Raw genomic sequence first — 23,226 nt, 5'->3', positions numbered from 1 at the left:
GTTCCAGGTGTGTGCCGTGTGGACCAAGGTGCCCAAGGTGTACCGGCGACTGCTGCAGAAGGAGCGGCTGCACATCGCCCTCGTCACGACGGGACACCCGAACGGCATCGTGGCGGGGCTCATCACGCAGTCCACGAGGCTCGAACCCGGTGAGTGCCCGGGGTCCACCCGAACCGCTTCGTCCACGAAAAGCTCCAGGTTACATATCACATCTCAAGTACCACAGACGTGCAAAGGGATATCATGCCGATTGGGTCTCTCCTGCGCGTTATTCAGTCTCGGATTTCTTTTTTGCACGATTATAATTAATCGGCACGCTTGTGGCCTTAGTATTTTCGTGTAAATTCAACGAGTTCGCCGGGCGAGCGTTTGTATACAGCACTGGCTTAGTCTACCCTTTTATAGAAGCGGTCCGATGAGTGCGGGCGCGATTACTACAGTCAGTGACAGAATGATAACGTCTCGGGGTGTCTTTGGAACGCCGGGCCTCCTGCACGCGCTCCCTGCCTTCCGGCATGCTTTAGCTGCGCGTCTGCGCTCGAGGACCGCAGGAAGCCGAAGCGAGGATAATAGCCTATGCTCGCGCTGGAGGAGTGACACCCGAAGCTTCTCCATACCGTCCTCACCTTGTTTGTGACTGTAAACCCGGGTATATAACGTGTTTCACGCGGTAGTGATTACGTCAACTCACGTCACGTCACGGCAGTCAAACATTAAGACTCGCTCGAGGCGGGGCAATTTCTCCCAGCAACTATGCTGCTGAACAACTCGCTAGCAACAAAAAATTCAGTCTTGTTATCCCTAAGACGACTTGGAGGTGAAAGCCCAAGCGCCGATGCCTTAAAGACAGACACATGATTTACTGAATTCAGTTTGATTTCTCTTAATTCGCTTTGTCATCCTTCTTAATTTCATTGCCTCTAATTCGCCTGAGTGGTAACGTAAACGTGACAGCGAACCTTCGAAGACAGCGCGCTCTCTGACGACGCACTTTTGGTAACTTTTCATTGGTACCTTTCGTTTTGGTACCTTTCGTGTCGCGGACGTGTTTTCTGAAGGTCGACTGAACGACGAGACATATAAGGCTTTCGTCTTAATAGAATTGCTGGGAAAGTTGCCCTGACTGATACAGGCCTTAGGCCTGTACGGAGTGATTCGACGTGGCGGCAGTAGTTTTTGTGTTACCTTCTGTCCAGATACGCTGCGTTAACAGACTGAACTTTTTCAGCCTATTTTTTTTTTTTTTTCTTAGACAAGGTGGCGCACCTCAACGTTCATTTCTTCTTCGTCAAAATAGCCGGTCACTCGATTTTACGCGTGATCGGCTAGCACTGAGGCTGTCCCATACATTTCGCATGAGCCTAGCCGTGGAAGACATTTGACCCAATTTATTTAAATGTCGAATGCCCAGGAGGAGGTTACCTTTTATTTATGATTTGGTCCGGAAACATAAAAAGTAGCGGTGCAGATCGCGTTGGTGTGTGTGTGCGTGTGTGTCTGCGCGCGCGCGTGTGTGCGCGTGCGTACGTGTGTGTGCGTGGCCCTGTCTTTGCCTGTGTGTGTGTGTGGGGGGGGTTTGTATGTATATGCTTGTGTGTGTCGGCGCCGGTGTGTGTGTATGTGTCGGTGTCGATGTCAACGTGTGTATGTGTCGGTGTCAGAATTTGTAGTCCTCGAACAGCCTCGCGACGACACCTGTTCTAAAATTAAAAAAAAAAGGCTTTAGTCGAGGGTTTTCTTCTAGGGTATCGCATCTAAGGTATCACATCGGCCCTAAGGAATGCTTGAGGCACAACACGTCCTGCACTGAGACACCGAGTCAAGTGCCACTTCCTACGTCTGAACGCGCGACGCTCTTTCTTAAAGTAAGCGCGGACCCGCGACCTTCGTCATACTCTGCGCTCCTGCCATGCATAGCACTGGCGCTTTCCACCCTTGCGAAGCCGGAAGGCTGGCCTCTCATCGCAAGCAACGAAACTCATCGCTTGGGTGCTCCGCTAACCTGGAAACCTTGCGCTTATTTCTGAACCGAGCGGCCGCTCGATCCTCGGGCGCCGTTCGAGTGGCGGTTTTCGCCCCTCGTCCGCGCTCTTCCTTTGGCCGGGCCTCGTTCCGGAATCGACAGTCGGCGAGCTGTGCGTGCGCGCGGGGCGTCCTCTTTTAGCAGAGCCGACCCCGAAACGAAGCGCGAGTTACAACCTCAACGAAAAACGCGGCCCCGTTCTGCAACCCTGGCGCTGTTCGCGCAGGAGGCGACGACTGTTCGCTAAGTTTATATATATACATCCACGAAGGACCCTAAGAGCGGACAGCTCTATTGGTGTACGAAGTGGTGCTCTCTATATTGCCATCGAGGTGTTGGCTTCTGTTTTCTTTTTGTCCCCTGCCTGAAACCTGGCTCCGATTTCTGTGTCTTTCGTCTCGTTACTTTACATATCGCCGTTTTTGTTTTCGTGTGTTTAAGTTACAACTGGGGACGGCAGGCATCGCTGTTCTATACTATAGCTCGCTCTGTCGCTGGGTGCTCGGCTGAAACTCGGGGAAACTCCGGTATCTGCGGGTTGGGACAATGCCTTATAGGGCCTGCGCATGGCGTCATCTTTAGCGTATCCACCAACCCGCCCCAAGCGGCAAGCACGCTGAAGCAGGTCGACGAGAGTACGCCCAGGGGTGGAACGGCTGCGCCATTTGCGCCATTTTGCGCCAGACGCATTTGTCTGCGCCATCCTGCGCCATTTTGCGGAAACTGCGCCACAGCCAATACATCGCGCCATTGTGCTCCAAATCGCTGAACGTGCGCCCAATTTTTTTTTTTTTTTCATTTTGTCTTGGTTTCGGTTTTTATCGACTCGACTGGCAACAATGAGCGCGTTTAGCTTGGTCGGCCTTGCAATCCTTTGTTCTGTTTATTCTTCCTTTGTATCCCAATTCCCGAGTCGGAAGCGCGCAAAAAACTCGGGGTTCCAATTCCAAGTGCTACACCACCTGCGACTGGATTGCTGTTCTTCAACCATAAGCGGCTAAGCAAGTCGGCCGAGAAGAGGTAGAGCCGTTAAGCGTCAGATTACCTGAGGCTCTGCGGCCCGGGTTCCGGAAGTCAGCCAGTTGAAAACACATTAGCAAACGATTCCTTTTAGTACTTCTTCGTTAGAAGTTGGAACCGCATTCCTGCAAGATAAATCGTGATTTAATAGAACTGAAACGCAGTCCGATCCGAAACCTTGTCGGCCAGCAGCTCTCACGCGAGCGATAGATCTTGCTTAAAACCTTGCTCCTGCTTATCGCTAAGAACACGATAACTCCGTTAATCGTAGTCTGCTGCTTCAATATTGAGTTATACAATAGTATAAACTCGGAATTTGTTGCCCTGTTCCTCCGCGCAACTGCACGTCCGTTTCTCACGCACGTCACGTGGTTCGCACATATAATTACCATCTCGAACAGGTGTGAGTTGTGCCATAAGCAGTGCTGGTTTGCATTTTGAGCAGTTGAAAGCCACTGAGAAAATATCAAGGACACTATCTGCAGAAACATATGGTACTTGCTTTTTGGTTCTCATTAAGGCTCACAAAGTTTCAAGTTTTCGCATCTGTTACACTTTTATCCCACCTACATAGGTCCCTAACCACCATCTGTGTTGTTCTTTTGTGCTGCTAAGCACAACTGAAATTGCTCTCGTGCTTGTCTAAAACACAAGCTGAAGTGCAATGAAAACTGATCTGAGCTGCTCCTAGCCTGCTCCAGAATATCGTTTTAGCTGCTCCCAACCTGCTCCAAAACAGCTGTTTCAGCTGCTCCCGTGGCTGCTCCCAAGTACATTTCATGAGTTCCACCCCTGACGCCGCAACAGGGGCAGACGCGTCCGTCTTGGCGTCTCCGCGTGCTAGCGTCCCGCTCGTTGTGAAACACTGCAAGACGCGCGGTGGCGGCGATGCTGACGCGAGCTATCCACGATTTCATCTGTCAGTAGGTGGCGCCACTCGTTTTCCAAAATGGCGGTTATAGTGAGGGTCCGAGATGCCTGCTGGTATACCAGTTGCTGCGCCTGTCTAAAGTGCTGGCTTCACTGAGTAACGCAAATTATCCCCGCTTATACGAGGAAACTAGGGTGTTGGGCCCGCAGGTCACCTCTTTACCCTGGAAACAAAAAAGGTGTTCAGCGTAATACTTACGCCAGGAGACTCGTTTTAATTCGGGAAAAAAAAAACCGAAGCTAACTTCTACTTTGGAGTTCTCGATATAGGTGTTAATTTCTAGTTTCGGTTTTTCTTGAAATGCAAGATGTGTCTAACAGCGTAATTATTAAGCTAAAGAAATGTTTTGCGGAAACTTTACTTTGTGACATACGTGTCCGATCCAGACACTTCAAAATATTTTGCAGAGTTCCGTGTCCTTTTATAGAGAGGGTAAAACAAACAGCTTAGAGGTATCAGAATGTTGTATTTGTTGAAACAAATCAGCGCTGATATTTCTGTGTTGCTGCTTTTCATGACTCAGGTGATTATCATCTAAAGTAATGAACTGCGGGCCCTTTGATCGGTTCTTGGGCATTTAGATGATTAATTGCTTTAGCATTTATTCTAAGCACAAGAATAAAAGAATCAATCTAGATTTTATCAGATATCGCCATGGGTAAACATATAATTAAAACAGCGCTAACGAACACAAGGACAAGTAGAAGAAGGGACACAGACACAGCGCTGTGTCTATGTTCCTTCTTCTAATTGCCCTTGTGTTCGTTTGCGCTGTTTTAATATATGTTTACTATGCACCACTGACTATCCCACCTCCTAACATTACTGCATCGCCACCGGTGATGAGTTTAGAATAGGTTCAGAAAACGTATAAATTAAGAAACACTCTTCTCACTGCCAAAACCTAAAAACAGAATTCAAGTTGAACAACAAAAGCTTTTTTTTTTTTTTTACGACAACAGGGGACGCATAGGACACTATATTAATTGAGTATTTATGTCTATCTTGATAACGATGTCAGAGTTTTTCGTATGTTAAGAAGAAAAGAGTGAGAACTTTTTGTAAAGACTATTATAGTTAAATGGCATAATATTGTGATTGTGGTGTGGCCTACATTACCGCAATTTGTAGTAATTATGATACAATTAAGGTATCTTAATAAGCAGTTTTTCAAGCTCTAATATAATTTGTTGCGTATGATCGAATATCATACCCGCAAACAACTATGGCAATCCAAAGTTGGAAAATTATCGTCACTGGTGCCAGTAGACCGATCTCACCAGCCAGTTCGACTACGCCACCGCTGCCGCAATGCATCGAGGGAACTTTAGTCTTTCTGCACGCGCAACAACCTTGCTGGAGCTCTGCGCGTGTGGAGCACGAGAAGGCACGAGCCCTCGCATGCACGGCCTTCTGCCTCCCGTGAACTAAAGTTATGGTGGCGTCACGGATGCGCCGAACGCTTGGTGAGATCGGTCTATTGCAGCACTTTTAATTAACAAGTTATAAAATAATAAAATAGTCCAAAATAAATGAAAACATTCTAGCTAGTCTGAGAAATCCGTGTAAAATGGCAGTCATTGTGAGTAAAGAATATGGTGTTATCAAAGTTGCGACTTTTCAATCGGCGAAACTTCAGAATTCGCCGCCAATCCTTCCGGAATAAATGTCCAGAAGTACAAAAGAGGTTCCGTTTTTTTTTTTTTTCTTAATTACAAAGCTTCTCAGGACATTTATTTTCTTTAATTTTTATGCACCGTCCTTTTGCCAATTTCAGCCTTTCCAGTTCGAAGGAACGTCTAACTGCTTGCACGTTTGCTCACTGCAGCTCGTTTCGTTGGCGTTGTAAGACCGGTGAAACCATAGGCCTTAGGTGAAACAGTAGTGAGTTTTATTATTCCGTATACGAGCGAACGCAAGCACTGTGTGTTTGCGATAACGTTGCATGTTTCACACTGCCCTTGCGCGGAGCCCGAAATGACGCTCATTGATCGGCGCATGACGACGGCGCGCGCAGCGGGAGTACTCAACTCTAACGCAAACGTACGGCGCTTGCGTTTGCTTTTATATGCAATACTAAAACTCTCTAGACAGGTAGGCAGAATCCCATGCCGGCTGCAGCACTACATTGGGACAGTGAAGAGTGTCGTTTGCATTCGGAAATGTCATTTCGCGAGCCATGATCGCGAGCAGTTCCGCCGTGCCCGCTGAGCAGGAGAACCGGGGGACCCTCACTGCTCTAGTTTCCTCCGCGAGATGGCGAGCAACGGGCTGACACGCGAATCGGCGTCGCAGCGCGGATCCATTAGTGATGGCGTTTGGGCGTCAAAAGTGCAGGCCTCGTATACTCCTCGTATTGGCTGAGACGTCTCGACGCTATCGACGAGTATGTCCGCTCGTCTTCTTCGACTGACCACCAGGATCGTGATCATTTGTAGGCGTTCCCTAGAGGGCCTATGCGCCGAGGAACTGAGGGAGGGGAGGAAACAGAACGCCAAGCTATATTTGGAATGGTAGACCTAAAAGCACGGTGTAAGATGCACTCTTTAGGTGCATCTTACACCGTGCGGCGCGAGGAATCAGATAGCGTTCGTTGGACGGGCATCCGAAAGGCTGCATCATTCCTCGGCCACCGTGCCCGTAGGGTGCCTGCATGTCTGTCTGTATCAGGGTGAAGACATCCATTGTTGCACTGAATGTGCCAGCGCTTGACGCTCTCGCGCACTCGTTGCATGACTTAGGCGGTAAAATGGCGTCTGTGCATTAGCCAAAGCTACGCGCTCGAGCTGAGTGACACCAGATTGCGCGCACTTCAAAAGGCATGAAAAACAATTGAGCGGAAAAATGGCTGAGAAGTCACCACTCAAGCAAAGGCGCGCGTGTGTATGAAGGCACTCTACGTGCCCGCGGCTGACAGTGTCGCCGGCGGCCAAACGGCGAAACTGTGAGAGCGAAAAAACTTATCTCGTTGCCATGACACCCCGGTACACCGTGCTTTTTCTGCACGTGCGACAACCTCGCTGGAGCTCTGCGCGTGTGGAGCATGAGGCGGCACGAGCCGTCTTGTACACTGCTGCCTGCCCCCTGCGAACTAAAGTTATGGCGGCGTCACGCATGCGCCGAACGCTTGGTGAGATCGGTCTAAGAGTCGCTTTGCACGTTTTTGCTTCGTTTCGAATTGCGACGGAGACATTTGGAACTTCAGTCGCCGTATGCTACATGGCGTATGAAGATTGAAGAAGCCGTGTGCGGCGTTTGACGACGCGTTTGACGCGGCTTCAAAGCGGTGACAATGAGCCGGAGATGCTTCGTCCAGAACTGCAACTCAGGTCACCCTAGTTGCAAAGAAAAGGTCAGTCTGTTCAAGGTCCCATCCGACCCCACACGTCTGGAAGCGTGGGCTCAAGCAACTTCTCGCAAGCACCGTCCGCGTGGCCCTAAAGATTTTGTTTGCATCAAGCATTTCACCAACGGCATGATTGTGGAAGGACGATACTTCACTTTGCTGTAGAGATGTTGTCCCTGCGACGTTTTTTTTCAAAAAAATATGAATCTCAACATTAGGTGTTTAATGTCTGATGCTCACGAGCCTGACACCTAGAAAGGGATGAAATTCCAGGGAAGCGCCGACACATACCCGCTTAGCCCGTTTGAATACCGCGCCAAAGTGTTTTAGTGTCTTCATTAAACTGCCCTCGCTGCCATTGAGCCACGAAACTAAGACAAACGACGATCTATGCCTAAGCAACACGCACACTACAATACGACACAATACGACATAAAAAAAAAAAGCAAGAAAAACGCGTTTCCCATTGAAAAGCGCAGGAGACGAGGCCCGCCGACCCACGGGTCGACGAATCATCTGGCAACGCCGCTTGAAACCATAGTGAGAGAGAGAAAGAGAGAGAGTGAAAAGCGAACTTTATCGGCACGTCGCGAGGAGCGCGCTGTCCTCCCCTGTATTATCTTACACCGTGCCTAAAAGCTAGCAGCCTTTGTCTCCACCGCACTCGTCGAACGCGTTAAAATGCGGAACGCCGGCGTCTGGTGTTTGGCTCTGGCATTCTAAGGCGTTCGACGAGTGCAGTGGAGGCAAAAACTGCCTTTGTCCTCCACTGTCTTCACGCAGTAAAGAACCCCTGGAAACAAAAAAAAATAAAAAAGTTTTTTTTATGCAGTCTGGAAAGACGCGTGTCAAAAAAATAATTTTAAGCAAAAAAAAGTAAAGAAGGGCCCCCGAAAAAAAGTTTTTTTAAACAGTTTAATTGGGACATGCACGTCAAAAATTAATTTTACGCGAAAAAAAAAATGTTTTGAGCAATATTGACGGCGATAGATTTATTTGAAATTCTGCGCGCAAAGTCCATGACGTCACGGAGTGGTTATTCGCTCTTTCCACCTGAACGAGATGGTCATTCCCTCTTTCCACCTCAACGTGAAGGCGAAGCCGATCCACCTCTCCTCCAAGCGCCCGAAATGCCGAGAGAAAACAAGTGGAAAGGAGGTGACTACCGACTAAATGGCCTCTGGCGCCGTCAATAATGCTCTAAATTTTTTTTTTCGCGTAATGTTAATTTTTTTTACACGCGTGTCCCAACCATATTGTTAAAAAAAAAAGACTTTTTTTTTTAGGGGCTCTTTAAGCTGAGACTGTTCTAGTCTCAGCTTAAAGAGCCCCTAAAAAAAAAAAAAAAAGTCTTTTTTTTTTGTTTTTTAACAATATGGTTGGGACACGCGTGTAAAAAAAATTAACTATACGCGAAAAAAAAAAATTTAGAGCAATATTGACGGCGCGAGACGCCATTTAGTCGGTAGTCAGCTCCTTTCCACTTGTTCTGCAGTGCTTTGGGTGACCATGCCTGCGCGTTCACACTTACGTTTGCAAGGGCAGAAAGCTCGCGCTGAAGGCGGAGCTTCTGTACTCGGCGACAACTTTTCTTGGCAATACAGTGGAAGATGACGAGAGCCCGCGCACAGCCTTATCCAGTGCTCAAAATGGGATAGGGAACACGTGCCTGTACCCTCCACTGCATTGCCAAGAAAAGTTGTCGCCGAGTATAGTCTCAGCTGAAGGGTGAACGAAGTATAGGACACGGAACGCCGGCGTCCGGTGTTTGGCTCTGGCATTCGAATGCATTCGACGAGCGCAGTGGACACAAAGGCAGCTAGCTTTGAGGTCTGCCCACTACTGATTCTAACCAGAGCTCGGCGGTCTGACGTCCTCGCGCGCTCTCGTTTCCTCGTCTCTCTCACTTTCTAGCTGCATGGAAAGAGTGCTTTTAGGCGGATTCTGCGACACATATTTGGCCTGTTTCCTAGCGCCCAAGAAGGTTATAGTAGACAGGAGATAGTGTCCGCGTTCTCTGCATATCGAGTGAGGTGTAACAGAAGTAGGTGGGGCTACAAAAGTTTCCCTCAGTCTCTCAGCCAATATAATACTGAGTTAGTGGGCGCCGCCATGTAAATAATGGTCAAACAGCGGCGTTGCCATGGCATTCCCATGGAGCGCGGTTGTTTGCACCGTATTGATATGGCGGCGTCCACAGAATCGCTGTAGAACAGGTGAGATTCGGAGCCCAACGCTTCCTTGGACAGCAGGAAGTCGGTGCGTGTGACGGACGCTGTTGACATCGCGCCGGAAACGTCGTCTGTACTCCGTTCACCCTTCAGCTGAGACTGGAAGCTCCGACTTCAGCGCGAGCTTTCTTCCCTTGCTAACACAAGAGTGAACGCGCAGGCACGCGCAACCGAAGCACCGGCCTCGGTGTAAGATACACTCTTTAGGTGAGGACACGGCGGGGCTAAACGCGCGGCTCGAGGAATCAAATAGCGTTCGTTCGACGGGCATCCGAAAGGCTGCATCATTCCGAGGCCACCGTGCCCGCGGCTGACAGTGTCGACGGCGGCCAAACGGCGAAACTGTGAGAGCGAGAAAAATTATCTCGTTGCCATGACACCCCGGTACACCGTGCTTTTTCTGCACGTGCGATAACCTCGCTGGAGCTCTGCGCGTGTGGAGCATCAGGCGGCAGGAGCCGTCTTGTGCACTGCTGCCTGCCTCCTGCGTCTTACACCGTGCCCATAGGAAGCCTTCATACCTACGTGCCTACGGGTCGAAGAGTCACCTGCCGGCGCCGCTTGACACCACAGTGAGAGAAAGAGACTGAAGAGAAAACTTTATCGGCACGTCGCGAGGAGCGCGCTGTCCTCACCTGAAGAGTATTATCTTACGCCGTGGCACCGGCGAAGCCAGCGAGTTCGCGCTAAAGGTGGAGCTTCTATAGCCTTAGCTGAAGGGTGAACAGAGTATAAAGCGAGTCGTCATAACGCGGCTTTTGAAAGCCAGCACATCAGGTGCTGTACACACGAGCGCTGGCGCCGGTTTGAGAATACCGTAAAAGCTCCGCTCCCACCGCGCCTTCGTTGCCTGCCGTCGTGCTGTGCCTGCGCGTGCACATCTAAACTTCTATTGGTGCGCCGACCGTATCGAATTCCAACCGTGACAGCGAGCAAACGAAGCAGACCACAGGCACGGAGCAGACATAACCTAAGCCTAACGTAACTGATCGAGCCGACCGAGTGGTGAGCAGACGATGAGAACAGTGTCTGTGCGCAAGTCTGACAATGGAAGGATGGATGGTTAGGCGAGTTGGTGGGAATTCATCGTAGGAAACAGCGCGATAAAGATATTGTTCTAATACTTTTAGAATTTCCCTCTTAGAAGTAAAATACAAATTATCCCACTGGACGAATAAAAAAAAAAAAAGGAACGCCGTTCCTCTTTCCGTTTTAGTAAAAATGTAACGAGTTCCCGTTCCAGTTTCACCCATGAAAAATGGAACGGCGGCGTTTCTTCGTTCCTTCTAAAAGGAACGCGTCCCAGGAACGCCGTTCCTTGGAACACCGCTCCGTACAACACTGCTTTCAGCAACGTGAGGGAACGTGAAAACGCGCAATCAAAACGCGACCTAAAAATATTCGATTTTGCTCGCGATGGGCACTGCTCAAAGCTTAAGAGCTACAGGCCTATAACTCTACCCGTACCATTTATAGTAAAGCACGGCTACCTGCTGGATATATTTAATCTTACAAGTTATTGCTGTTAAAGGAACGTGCGCCAGGGCTATTTGTAAGACGTCTTGATTTTCCCGAGTACTCGCGCAAGGCAAGCTCTTTCGAAAACGACCCGTCTTTCACGACGCAGCAGATGCCTGTTCACATTCCACGCACACTCGTCACGCCCCGCGCTTTTTGCGCGTTTACTACTTTTCGGAGAACCGAATATTAATTAGCTGCACGTCTATTTCAACGGGAGTTTCTCTCCACTCCAGAAGCATAAAACGCACTGACGGTAACTTCCTCCGAAGGCCGTGCAACCGAGCGTGCTTAGACATCATTTCACTCAATATTCGTCTCGCCCGATCCGTTTGGAAGTTAGCACTCATGACTTATTCGTTTCGTTGACTCATAGAGCTCTCTTCGGCTTCGCGACACAGAAGCCTCCGAAGAACGACTTGTAAACAAGCCACAGCACTTGGGCCGATGCGCCAGAAGAAGAGGATGTGGAGACGGCGTGCTGGTTACGAGCTATAACGGAATGGATGTTGGTTCACGAAGGGGGATCCGATAACGCCTTATGAAACATTCAAGGAAGTGAGGATGATGCCCCGCGTGGCACGGCTCCCCTTAGAGAAGGGAGGCATTCGTATAAGCCGTTCTTCTCGGAATGAGCCGTCGCTGTGTGCGGTGCGTGCCTGAGGGCTGAGTGAGCTGGCTGCAAGCGGTTATACTCTGTTTTACGTTTACGATGAACCGCGAAGGACGCTACGAGCCATCCCCATCCAATCCAGTACCGCGCGTGTGTCGCATGGACCTTTGTAGATGAGCGTACGTGCCGGCGCGCGTAGTCGCCTGATGCGTCCGCGGCGTTAGATTCGCTGGGATGGCTCGTGGCGTCCGCTACGGTCCATCGTAAGGTGATACGGAGTGTAGGCGGCCTCGACACGCTTCACCTCGACGTGCGTGGAGAGGTGGGAATGAGGGTGCGGAGGGTGTATTGCGCCAGAAGGGCTCCTGGGCCCTTTGGAAGTCCTTGCGTGCTCAGTTTGCCACAAGGCACGGGGAGAATCGAGAAATTTGTGTGTACTGTTGGAACAGCGTACGGGTGCGTGCAAGCGCTTGGAAACCTTGTCGTTGCGCGCGAGAGCTGGCGCTAACAAACAACTTTGTAAGTCTACGCATTTGCGCCTGTGCCTTTTATTAGCGTTTCACAAAACTTGTCGTGGTCACTCCGAGCACCATCTCTTTGCTGAGCAGCATTCGACACTACGGCGTATCTTGATAAGAAAGATTCACGAAGCATTAAAGTAATTTATCACATGCTCACTTTCTACTTCTCCTCCTCTTCTTCAGATTTTTCATGGAGAAAACAAATAACCTATCTTTTTCTTGTTTTAAAGCGAGTGCTGCACCTTTCTTTTGCAAAGACCCAAGCCACTTAGTAGCTCTTGACGACTCTGAAAATCATGGTTATTTCAAGATTTAGTCCGGAGATCACCGTTGGATTTGCAGACGTCATTGCGAACGGAAGATGATGCGCTGCCGTTAAAGGAGCTGTGCAACGATATTCAATTGGAATGTTTTTCTCTCTACACAAGCTTACTGGCACACTTTGGACTCAAGGATACTCACACGCAACGCCATTGGCCAAGAAACTCCTTTGTTGCGGTGTAATTTCAAGAACAAAAGCGATCATTTTCATTCAATCTCTCCTTTGCAAAATTTGATGACGTAACTCGGGGATCGCAGTACACCCAAGTGACGATATTTGAATGCGGTTCATAGATTGGACCCGAGCATTGCGTGGGCACTCGACTTGGGCTCGTGACAATTGCTAGCTCGAGAAGCATTCGGGTAGTGACACGTGTCCAATCGCTGCAACGACGACAACTGCCGAGCCATAACAATGTCTGGAACTCAGCGCGTGTCCTGCGCTTTGCCAACCCCAGCGCGTGACTATGATCAACACTGGCGGCATATAATCGGCTCCAGATCACGTGGCCGCTTGTTCTGGCTGCGAGTTGAGGAGGTGAACGCTGCCCGTTTTTCTTAACTTTTTTTCTGGGACTTCTATTGCGTGGGGTGAAAAACGAACGCGTGTTTCATAGGTCATTAACGTTAGGGATCCGTTTTAAGCGGTATTTGCGCAAAGTACAAACATTGTTGCACAGCTCCTTTAATGAAAATCTGTAACACATAGAAGGTGCGGTGTCTTGCGGGAGAACAAGCGATGCAGTGGCGTGCATTAAGAACTGTCGCTCACAAAAGCCCTTTCATATTCCATTCCTTTTAACATTTCGCTTCTCTCTCAAAAGGCAACGGGTTGGTTTCCGAATTTAGCCTCCCCCCCCCCCCATTCGTCAATTAATTATTTAAATCTCCATTATTTTTTCCCGGATCGATAACTACTTTATTGTCATGAAAACTATGTGGAGAGGAAAATACAAAAATGAATAAGCGTCGTATCTGGATTATTAACGTCCGGTAAAGTTTCTGCCAACGACCCTACACTCGGAACACTAAAACGAACTGATAAAATCTGACGGAGCGGAATTTCGATTGGAAAAGACACGGGGACGAAGGGTTTAGCAAACTAGGATATTAAATTTAATTTCGTAATAGAGAGAACCATACGTATTACTCATTCTTTGGGAATATATTTAATGATGAATTTGCTCGTCGTTTTACGAGGGCTTCTGCGGCTCTGTCTGTCTTCGTGTCTGGTCAATCTGCTGTATTATTACTCCTGTTTTCTCTGACTGCAGTATCCCTTTACCTCTTTCTCATTATCTAATATAACTCGGTTAAAAATTACAACCTTATGGAAGGTTTTATCCCGTGAAACAAAAGCGAAAAAATGTGAACGTTTCATTGAATTTAGTGCTGAAACAACCAAGCAATAATAGAAAAGCACACATACACACAAAAAAAAAAGGAGAACAGAACATCACGATCATACGTACCATTACATTTTTTATCAACGAGTAACTGTTTTTGTTTTACTTTTTATAGTTATTAATCTTGTAAAAGGTGCGCTAGTAGTGGTATGAATCACGTTGAAGCTGCCTTATCCATAGCCTTCGCAGTGGAAAGACAGTTGACTGACGGTGTCTTGGCTTCTTTAGTGGAAGCTGGGGTGTTACGGCATGGGCATCAATCGAGAGTTTTTGCAGGAAGTATTTTCGTAGAACGATCCAGGTATCAGGAGCTCGCCCTGCCATATCAGAGCAGGCTTTGAAGCAGACTCCCGGAGCAACATTGAGCCTGCAAAAACGGTTTGCCAAAAACTTTTGGGAGATCCGGTAGTGAGATCCCCCTATAGACGTATCCAAGTATAGCCTCTGGGCGCCGCCATCTTGCCGCTCCTGTCGTGTGTAATGAAGCATGAATATATAATGTATGATAACATCTGTACACTTTACAACGGGTGGTAGCTCGCTCCACCTAGCCTAATAACAACAACAAAAAACCTGATTTCCCATTTCCTCCTTCCAAGCCAAGTGCGTTCCTGTAACTATCAGCAGGCAATAAAGGTGACCGCCAGGAGAATTGAGGAAAAAAACAACAAAAAAAACGAGCACATGCTTTGCTGTGGCATGCCCATGGTTGCCATACTGCCGTCCATACAAAATATTTTCCACCCACGGTGGCCAGACTATCTTTTGAAGCGTGAGTGCTTGCAAACGTCTATACCTTTGGCGTAGTTTTGATGTCGGGTGAGCTAAAAAACATTAAACTCTCGTTGGAGGCAAGACAGAAAAAGAAAAATGTATGCTCTCTTCAATTTTGAACTTTAATATTTGACATAATTTGTCTTTTTGAGGATAAACAAAAAGTGGAATAAGGGGGGGGGGGGGGGGAAGGGTTTAGTCAAGTCCCAATGATTTTGGATCCTTTCTTAAGAATTTGTCGGTTACCCTCGATCAAATCGCTGCTCTTTCAATACGAAAACACCGAACGCGGCCCTTTAGTTTCCGCACTTTTGAGAAGCACCTATAGTCAGCGATAGCGTAAGAGAGGCAAGGCGTGACTTTTCGTGAGTTACACCAACGTGCCCGGCTTTCTAAAGTGTGAGAACCGGCTCCGAGGAATCGCAGACCGTTTACTGCAAAGATAATTGCCCCCAGCTTGCACCCTGATATTTTTTTTTTTTCGCTTAATCGTCAACAACTTTCCGCTCGCTTTAGAAAGCGAGCGGAAGCGATTGACTCGAGAACGACAGACACACGCACACGCACGAAGTAAGGACGTCTTCCTCCTCGGCGCATCTCGCAGCGCCGCGACGGTTCAATTCTGGCGAGCAAAAAGTGATGCGCCCGATTAGCCCAGGCGCCGCCGAGTCCGACAGAGTATGACACCGCGTTCGTCGAACCGCAGCGGCGACGAGTGAGCGAGCGAGCGTCGCGGGCGCCTGTCTCCGTCGCCGGCATCGCTCATTCCGGCAGCAGCGCAGTGCCTTCTTTGCTCACTCTCGAGCGCCGGGGAGTCTGCCCGTGCTTTGTAAAGAGTCGTCTGTGGAGGAGCGCCGCAGCCCCCGCCGCCCCCGCAGACGCCAACCCGCCTCGCTCGGCGACGCTTTGGCCTCTGAGCGCCTTCTCAATGTGTGCGTGTCAAGATTGCGCAGTCCTTCAGGGCGTCAGTCGCAAACGGTTTTCCCGTCCTCTTTTCGGATTTGTTGTGCCCCCGCGGACCGCATTTCCCTATGGAAATGTGGTGATGGAAGGGACTGTGCCACATCGTCACAGCTTGTCGCACGTATGAAGTTCGGAGATGAGCGCGTGGGGATTTATACGCGTTCCAAGGCACAAAGGGTTGGGGGGGGGGGGTTCTTCTAGCTGGGATTTTAGTTTTCATTAAGGTTTTCTTATATACTAGTTCGTGTGACGTAAAAAAATTGTTTTCGCACTAAGTGCCTTCGCTTCCACTGCCGACCTCCACTATGATTGGAGAAGTGACTGACGTATGAAGATTTGTTGTTTCGTTTTCAGAGTATTCCTTGAGATTGTTTGCATGGCTACAGCCCGAAGAAACGTGCATGTGAAAAACAAAAACAAATCTTGGAGGCATTTTTTTTTATGTCCCTAACTTTTTACTTTGCCACTCCTTAAAAAAAAAAAGAGAAAAGAACACATCGTTATATGAAACGTGATGTGTAGATCTTGACCCGATGAAACCGGTTTCACTGTTTGCGATTAAGGAGCGCGTTTGGGGAGCTTTAACGATTCTCGTTTTGACTGGTAGTAAGTACATGTGCTTCTCACGAGGTCACGTTTTCAGTTTTGCAGCCCCTTGAAGCTTGCCATAGCACGCATTTTGTGCTTTCTTTCAAGAGCAGAAGTATACTATTTCTTCGATTTGGAGAATCAGTGTCCCAGGTGGGACACCCGCATACATTACGGCGTCAATTAATGAACTCCATTCGGCGGCCACGAGCGCTGAGGAGGCATCAAAGAGCTTCTTCAAACGAAGATAGGCTCCTGGCCGCGATGTGGTACTAAGCAAGCCGATATGAGTCACTCGACCATTCACAGAGTACTGGTAATCATAACAGAAATCGTCGCCATTTTTTTTTAATGCGAGTCGTATTTATTGTAACCGAAAGGACGATAACAACAAAACGCAATGGCATTCAGTGCTAAGCTCGCTAAATCTGAGGAAATCAGGACACCGTGAAACAAAAAAAAAAAAAAAAAATGCAAATGCAAATGCAAGACTTGCACAAGGAAAGGTAAGACCCAAGTAAATGTGGACGTTACTCGGCTGTCATTGGGTTAACAGCGATAATCCGCGTTGGTCACTGCGGTTCTCGTTCTATCCGCGCGCGCGAGAAAGTCCGTATCACATGGGCTAACCGAACGCGTTGACTTATTTCTCGTTTCTCGGATTCACTACTGTAACCTGTTGTTACGTTCTAGGTGGTTGACGAACAGTCGGCTGCCGAAGAACAGACTGGACGCTTTGCTGTCAGAAGGACAATCTCATTTTCTGAATTATCTGCCTACCTTTCCTTAGAAACTTCGTAACCAATCAAACCCTAAAAAAAAAAAAAGTGGCAACAGGAAGAACAAAATGCATATATTTCGTTTCAGCATAAAGCGTAGCCGACGCTACCAGCCTTTGTGAGGTCAATCAAGGAGCACAAAAAAGCTCAACGCCAGGGCGGTCGTCGTCCTTCTGCGCGTTTGCTGTGAACGGGTAAAACCAATCACGTCCAGACCGCGCCCTGACGTCGCGCTTTAGTCTGTGTGTCTGCGTTTGTATATCCTATGAGCTTTGCCTGGACTCGTGGTCACTGATAGCCAAAGAGGGCGTGGCTTATGATGTTCACGCTTCTTGCTTCTTGATTGGCTAATGCTGCAACCTGACTGGCTGCGGAGCAACATTTAGACGCTGGTGGCTTAAGCGGTCAGTGACTACATCGAGGCTGGTTCACACACTTGATACTGCTTACGACCGGAGAGGCTAAAGGCTGGTTCACGCATTTGCAACCGAGAAGGACCGGCTGAGAGAAGGCCGGTTTTTAAGCCTTTTGCGACGGCTTACAACCGGATGCCCTGCTGTGGAGCCGGGCGTAAACTGTTGCAAGAGGCTTAAAAACTGGTCTTTTCTCAGTCGGTCGTAGTCGGTCGCAAGTGTGTGAACGCGCCTTTAGATCCGGGTTTTAAGCCTCTTTTGACTGCATACGACTGTCTGCGGAGCGCTCGTAATCGGTCAGGAGTGTGCGAACTATGGTGCTTTCATGTGCGCTTTCTTAGGGTAACGACATTCGTCCATTTCGTTGGATGGATAGATGGATGGGTGTCAATGGCTATACCCTTTGAAACGGGTGGTAGCTTACGCCAACTAGCCTAGGTCTAAAAAGACAAATCGTGTTGTAGATTTTGTTTCTTTTTCTGTTTCGGAGCGCGTGCAAGCTCGTCTCCCGCCACGTGCTCTTGGCATTGACAGTACCACGGCGGCATTTTGTGACAGGCATGGGCGTACCAACCGGGGGGACTAGGGGGTGCTTCCCCCCTTCCCTCCCCCTGTTCTTAGAGGGGGGGGGGGGGGGTGCAAGGTATGTGTTTGACCCCTGAAACAGCCGCCACTGGGCAGGGAAAACTCTGGCCGGCGGCTCCCTAGGGATACCAAGGGCACCGCCCCCCAGCCCTGGCTGAGGGGGGGGGGGGGGGGTTTGGTTTGCACCACCCCTCACTCAAGATCAAGTTGGTACGCCACTGGTGACAGGCTATTTCTTGGTATTTTTCTCGCAAACGCGCGCTGTCGGCATGGGGTACTACAAAGAATAACATCACCCTAAGCAGACTGAGGCACCCTGAACCAGCCTTGAGGCGAAACGAAGAATATGGTTACACTGGTCGCAGCCTGAGATTTCTCGGAGCGCGTGGTGCGACGCGTAGTAGTGTTCCGTGCTCTCGACGGCGTCGTACGCGTCTCGGCGACTCCTCCGGCGTCGTCCTTGACCGGACCCCAGACGTCGGGTGGGGCCACCGGCGGCGGGGCGCCTCGCCAACCGTGCAGCGGCACTCCTCCGACCGGGACGACGGAAATAGGCTCTTAGTCCAACTGCGCGCAGGCAGGGCACTTTTAATCGCGCCACATTAGCCGACGGCGCGCTTGGCACGGGCCCCGGCTCGCTGTGCACCGTGCGAGCTCTCACCGGTGAGGATGCCTCCCTCTTCGCCTTGCTTCGCCGCTGCCGGAATGCGGAGCGGACTCTCGGGGGCTCCGGTCTTATACCTGCGATTGACGGTCCCTTTACGTGTTTACCGGCGCTCAACGCGCTAAACGCGTCACGCGATTAAGCCTCGTTGTCTTTTTTAAATAATTTCACTTGTTTTCCCCGATGGGGAGGATATTCGTATTACTCTATTTTTTTGGGTTCCTTTCTTTTTTTTTTTTTTTCGTTGAAAGGTAGGGGATATTGTGTCTCGGCGAGTTGTCGGTTTCGTTCGTTCCTCTTTTGAGGTGAACTGAAACCGTAAAGCCGGCAATCAGTTTGCTCATGCCGTACATCGTGCGTAAGACACGGCGTTCGCTGGATACACATAATGGGAGAATTATTTGCGGGCACGTCTCCAGAATGTTCGAAGCAAGTTTGCTTCATACATGTTTCCAGCATATCTACAGACAGTTTTTGTATGGGCATCGGGACAAGGAAGAGACACGCTTGAGGCAGTGTCCGCCGACTCTCTTGTGTACGATGGAATAACACTGTGTCCTGGGGTTAGGGGCTTAAATTATCCCGAAAGAATGATCAGCACTGCCCACCAACGTAACACGAAAAGCTTTTTTCTTTTTTTAGAGGGTACTTTTGCGATATTTTGAGCTACCCCAACTAGCTATAATTTCTGAATCCAAGGCGTTTACGCTTTCTGGTGTGCTCTTTGGTTTCGCGTAATTTGTTTTGTGTAATGAAATCGGCAAACGAAAATGTCGCAAAAACCAACGTTCGAATGTATACCCGCACTCTTCAGTGCCGTGACGTCAGTGGAAGGCAGGCTCACCAGTCGAGCAAGCGGTTTAAAAAAAAAGGCTTTGTCAAGCATTTGTTCCATGCTTGTGCGCGGGTACTGGAGCGAGCTTCCGAAGCATTTATTTGACACCATGAAACTACTAGTAATCAGTTGGGAACAAAATCTACAGATCAAAAAAGTGAACGCATGCCTTCCACAGGCGTCACTTTTTCGTTGACGCCAGTAGACTTTCAGTTTTAAAAACACGGTGAGGGCCAAAACTCTAAGTTTAATAAGCTGACAAAAAACAAAAATGTTGACCTAATATTTGGGATACTATTTCAGCTATTTTCGTTGGTACGTTTAGCAAATTTTGAGGCAAATCGTGGACCATAAAGAAACCGGCGGAGTACACCTTTAAGGGATCAACCTTGCGCTTTACCGCTCGGTCACAAGCACACCCATTTTGCGCCAAATTAATAACTCTCCAACCAAAAAAAAAAAAAAGAACTTGTCTACAAAAGATGTATTTGAGTCCTCTTCGTACAGTTTTTGTCATCGTACAGTCTATGTGGAGAACAAGTTCGTCTGCTTCGTTTGCAGGGGTTGTGGTGGCGTCAGAACGCTTGGCTCTGATAGGCTTTAATCGAATAATAGGGGGTAGACCTCAAAGCAAGCTGTCGTGAGGTTTACCCACTATCCTTCAATCAGACCCAATCAGAGATCGGCGTCTTTCTTACCTCACGGCAACTCTTGCGCGAGAAGCAGGGGAACTTGCGCTCCTAGGATTCGGGCGAGCTAGAGAATATCGAACGTGGTGACTGGTGACATTGGGGTTACCTGAAGTTTACGCCTCTCGCTGGGGTGATTCGCTGCTCGAGCACATCAACAGGGTGGCGATCCTCCAAAACCATCAATGCTGGCTTGCTAGAAATTGTGTTTCAGACAAACACTGTGTAAGAGGGTGGATTCTGGCGCTGCGTAGTATGTATCTTCTGGAATAAATGGAGGCTGGATGGTGGAACTTGGTACGTTTCTCGTTTCAACGGGCATTCATGAAGGGAACGTCATACGCCATGGGGACTTACCTAGATACGAGACATTTTGGGAGTTTACTACGCATTAATGCTAGCGCGCAGGTTGCGTATGAAATTCACCGAGCACATCAATCAATAATTGAATGCATGACAGAAGAAAACTATTATTTCTAGACACTGCTTATGTCGAATAATAATACTTTAAAAAACCTCTCGAAAGTTTAAAAAACCGGCCGAGAAATTGGAAAAAAAAGAACTCGTGGGGGAATAACGTTTTTGTTGGCTTACGATCCTTTTAAACACGGTCGTCTATAAATCTTTTCTTACGGATTAGCGTTCGCTAATCAGAGTTTTGAGTAGCAGAGTGACTCGCTCTTCTGATTTCATCATTAATATCTCGAAAGCTTCTTTGTTCTTAGATTTCTTTCTGTTAAAGTACATTGTAGGGTACATATATTAGAGTGCCTAGACGTATGTCTAATCCAGCCCCTATTCGGAAGAAGAAAAAAAAAAAAAAAGCGGAGAGTAAGGCGCAGCTTAATTCTCATATTTCGCGCCAATCAAACTCCAAAGAAGCGCAACAAACCGATCTGTCTTTCCAAATGGCCATGTCTATCTTTGCTTCGTTATTTCGGCGCGTGTGCGATGTTTCACCTTCCTGAAACATGTCTGTCACATCCATTCTTCCATTCATGCCCGCCACGCCGGAGCTCGTTTATTCTGAGGGGAAAGCAGAAGAAAGCGGAATAATAAATCGTATTGAACATTATCGAAACAGACACGCTAGAGGATGCACTTAGACGTCGGCTCAACACTCGAGGTGAAACAAAGCACGCAAAAACGCCATTCACTAAAAAAGAAATAATAAAAAAAAATTTAAAAAAATATGACGGAAGTTTGCTTAGTTACTCGTTTGCTGCGTTTCTGTTTGTCCGGCTTTCATCAGCTAATGGCGTACGCAATAAATAGACTGTCAGATGCATCATTTTGCCATCATATGCTTCTTTTTTGTTTAGACTATCGCGCCTCCACTTTCACTAACTTACTTCACGTTTAAACTTTTGATGGGACCATCGTTTTTCCTTTTTCCCCCTTTTTGCTTGTAACAATCTTATACGACAACGAGAGAAAAATTGCCCCGAAAAGGGGTGGTTGGTCGTCGTTCATTTAGGAGCTGTACGTATCAGTGTTTTGGGGGGAGTTTTTGCGATCGATAGTGCTGCGTTTCTATTATTTTCGTCAAAATTCGTACAACTTCTTTTTTTTTTTTTGTATGCGTTTGTGTGTGTGTGTGTGTGTCGCGTGTTATGCCGATTTGGCCTGGAATCGATGCTCGCTTGTGTTCGCTGTCCTTCTGACACACTCCACGCGGGAGCGTTAGCCAAGCAAGGAAACAAAGAACACGTGTTTTGCGGCAAGCGGAGTGGACAACCCCACGTTGATTGATTAAACGGTGGCGCTCGCTGCCGCTGCGGTGATTAAACGCTTCCGGTTTGACGCCCCGTAGTTGTGGCCAAGATAAGTTGGTTAAATCCCTTCATATTTTGACTTTGTTGGGGCTGACAGCAACTTTTTTATGTTAGCATTTTTTTTGTGCTCCTTTTCTTTTATGTTGACCTTTCACATCACGATTGCTTGCTTCGTCAACCGTTAAATTTACTGACAACTGTGGAAATCCGTGTCTTTTTATATTTTTTATTATTAATAATAATATTATTATTATAATTAGTAGTAGTATTGTTAATATTCACAGCTGGTATATAAAAAATAAAAAGTTACCCCACCGAATTACACTGACGAGGCAAGCTATCGTACTTCAGTGTTTCCAAATAAAGATAAACACCGCGCCCTTAAAAAAAAAAAAAAAAAAAAAAAAGAAGAAAACGAAAACGCTTTACACAAAACGGGAACTTTAAGCAGGGATTGAAAGTTACATTGAGACGCTGACGCTTGTGTCCTGGTAATCTTCTGGCTCGACGTACTTCTCGACGAATAACATATGAATGTCTTTACTTACCTTAAAAGCGAGGTTAAGAACCGCTTTGAGAGCTACGGAGACCGTTTTTCCAGACGACTGTGAATGCCCGTAAAAAAGTAAAACGAGGTAACTAAACATTCAGCCTATTGTGTTTTCATCAAAGAGAAACAGTGCACTTTACAAATTACAGGATGCTAGCGATTTACGGCAACGCGGAGACGTTCGAGGAATACGAGTTTCCGAATCGAACGAAGTCACCCCAGCCCACCCGACGGCGCTTTAGTCTGGAGTACGTCGGGCCAATCGATTGCGTTTCCTTTCCTGATTAATGTTTAACGGCAATTCCATGGAGCCACCTCCCGATCGAATCGCGAATGACGAGGAGGGAGGTGATGAAAGGAGATTATTTAGTCATGAAAAGGGAAGAAGACGTCGCAACCTCCGGTCCGTCAGGGCATGAAACCGAAGCCGTTCTGCGGGGTTGGCTTCTCCTTTTTAGAAGTCAGTTCACAGGGAAGCCAGCTTTCCGGAACGGAGACATGTTGCTGATATTGTACATTAAGCGCATCTTGTAAATGGTGCATAGAGATTAGAGATAGAGAGTTTTAGGAAACTGTTTTAGTACATCCAATACGGTACGATATAAAAACGGTTCCCTAAAACTCTCTAGTGTCGGGACTTTAAGCAAACCCTTGCCGTGTTCCGCGTGCCACACTACGGGA

The 23,226-nt window shown here is 48.1% G+C and overlaps 1 protein-coding gene across 2 annotated transcripts in view; it reads left to right on the top strand.

Annotated features, from left to right (window-relative positions):
* LOC8027854 (dorsal-ventral patterning protein Sog) overlaps positions 1–23,226 on the top strand; it is a 370,069-nt gene that overhangs the window by 295,440 nt on the left and 51,403 nt on the right. For both annotated transcript variants that reach the window (XM_040217931.3, XM_042290868.1), the window contains exon 7: positions 8–149. In XM_040217931.3, coding sequence (XP_040073865.1) covers positions 8–149 — 142 coding nt within the window. The remainder of the gene's footprint in view (positions 1–7; positions 150–23,226) is intronic.

This window comes from Ixodes scapularis, unplaced genomic scaffold, assembly GCF_016920785.2.
Source record: "Ixodes scapularis isolate PalLabHiFi unplaced genomic scaffold, ASM1692078v2 PGA_scaffold1__304_contigs__length_218370807, whole genome shotgun sequence".
Taxonomy (NCBI): domain Eukaryota; kingdom Metazoa; phylum Arthropoda; class Arachnida; order Ixodida; family Ixodidae; genus Ixodes; species Ixodes scapularis.
The sequence above is the reverse complement of the archived record's forward strand: the minus strand, read 5'-3'. Positions and strand labels throughout refer to the sequence as shown.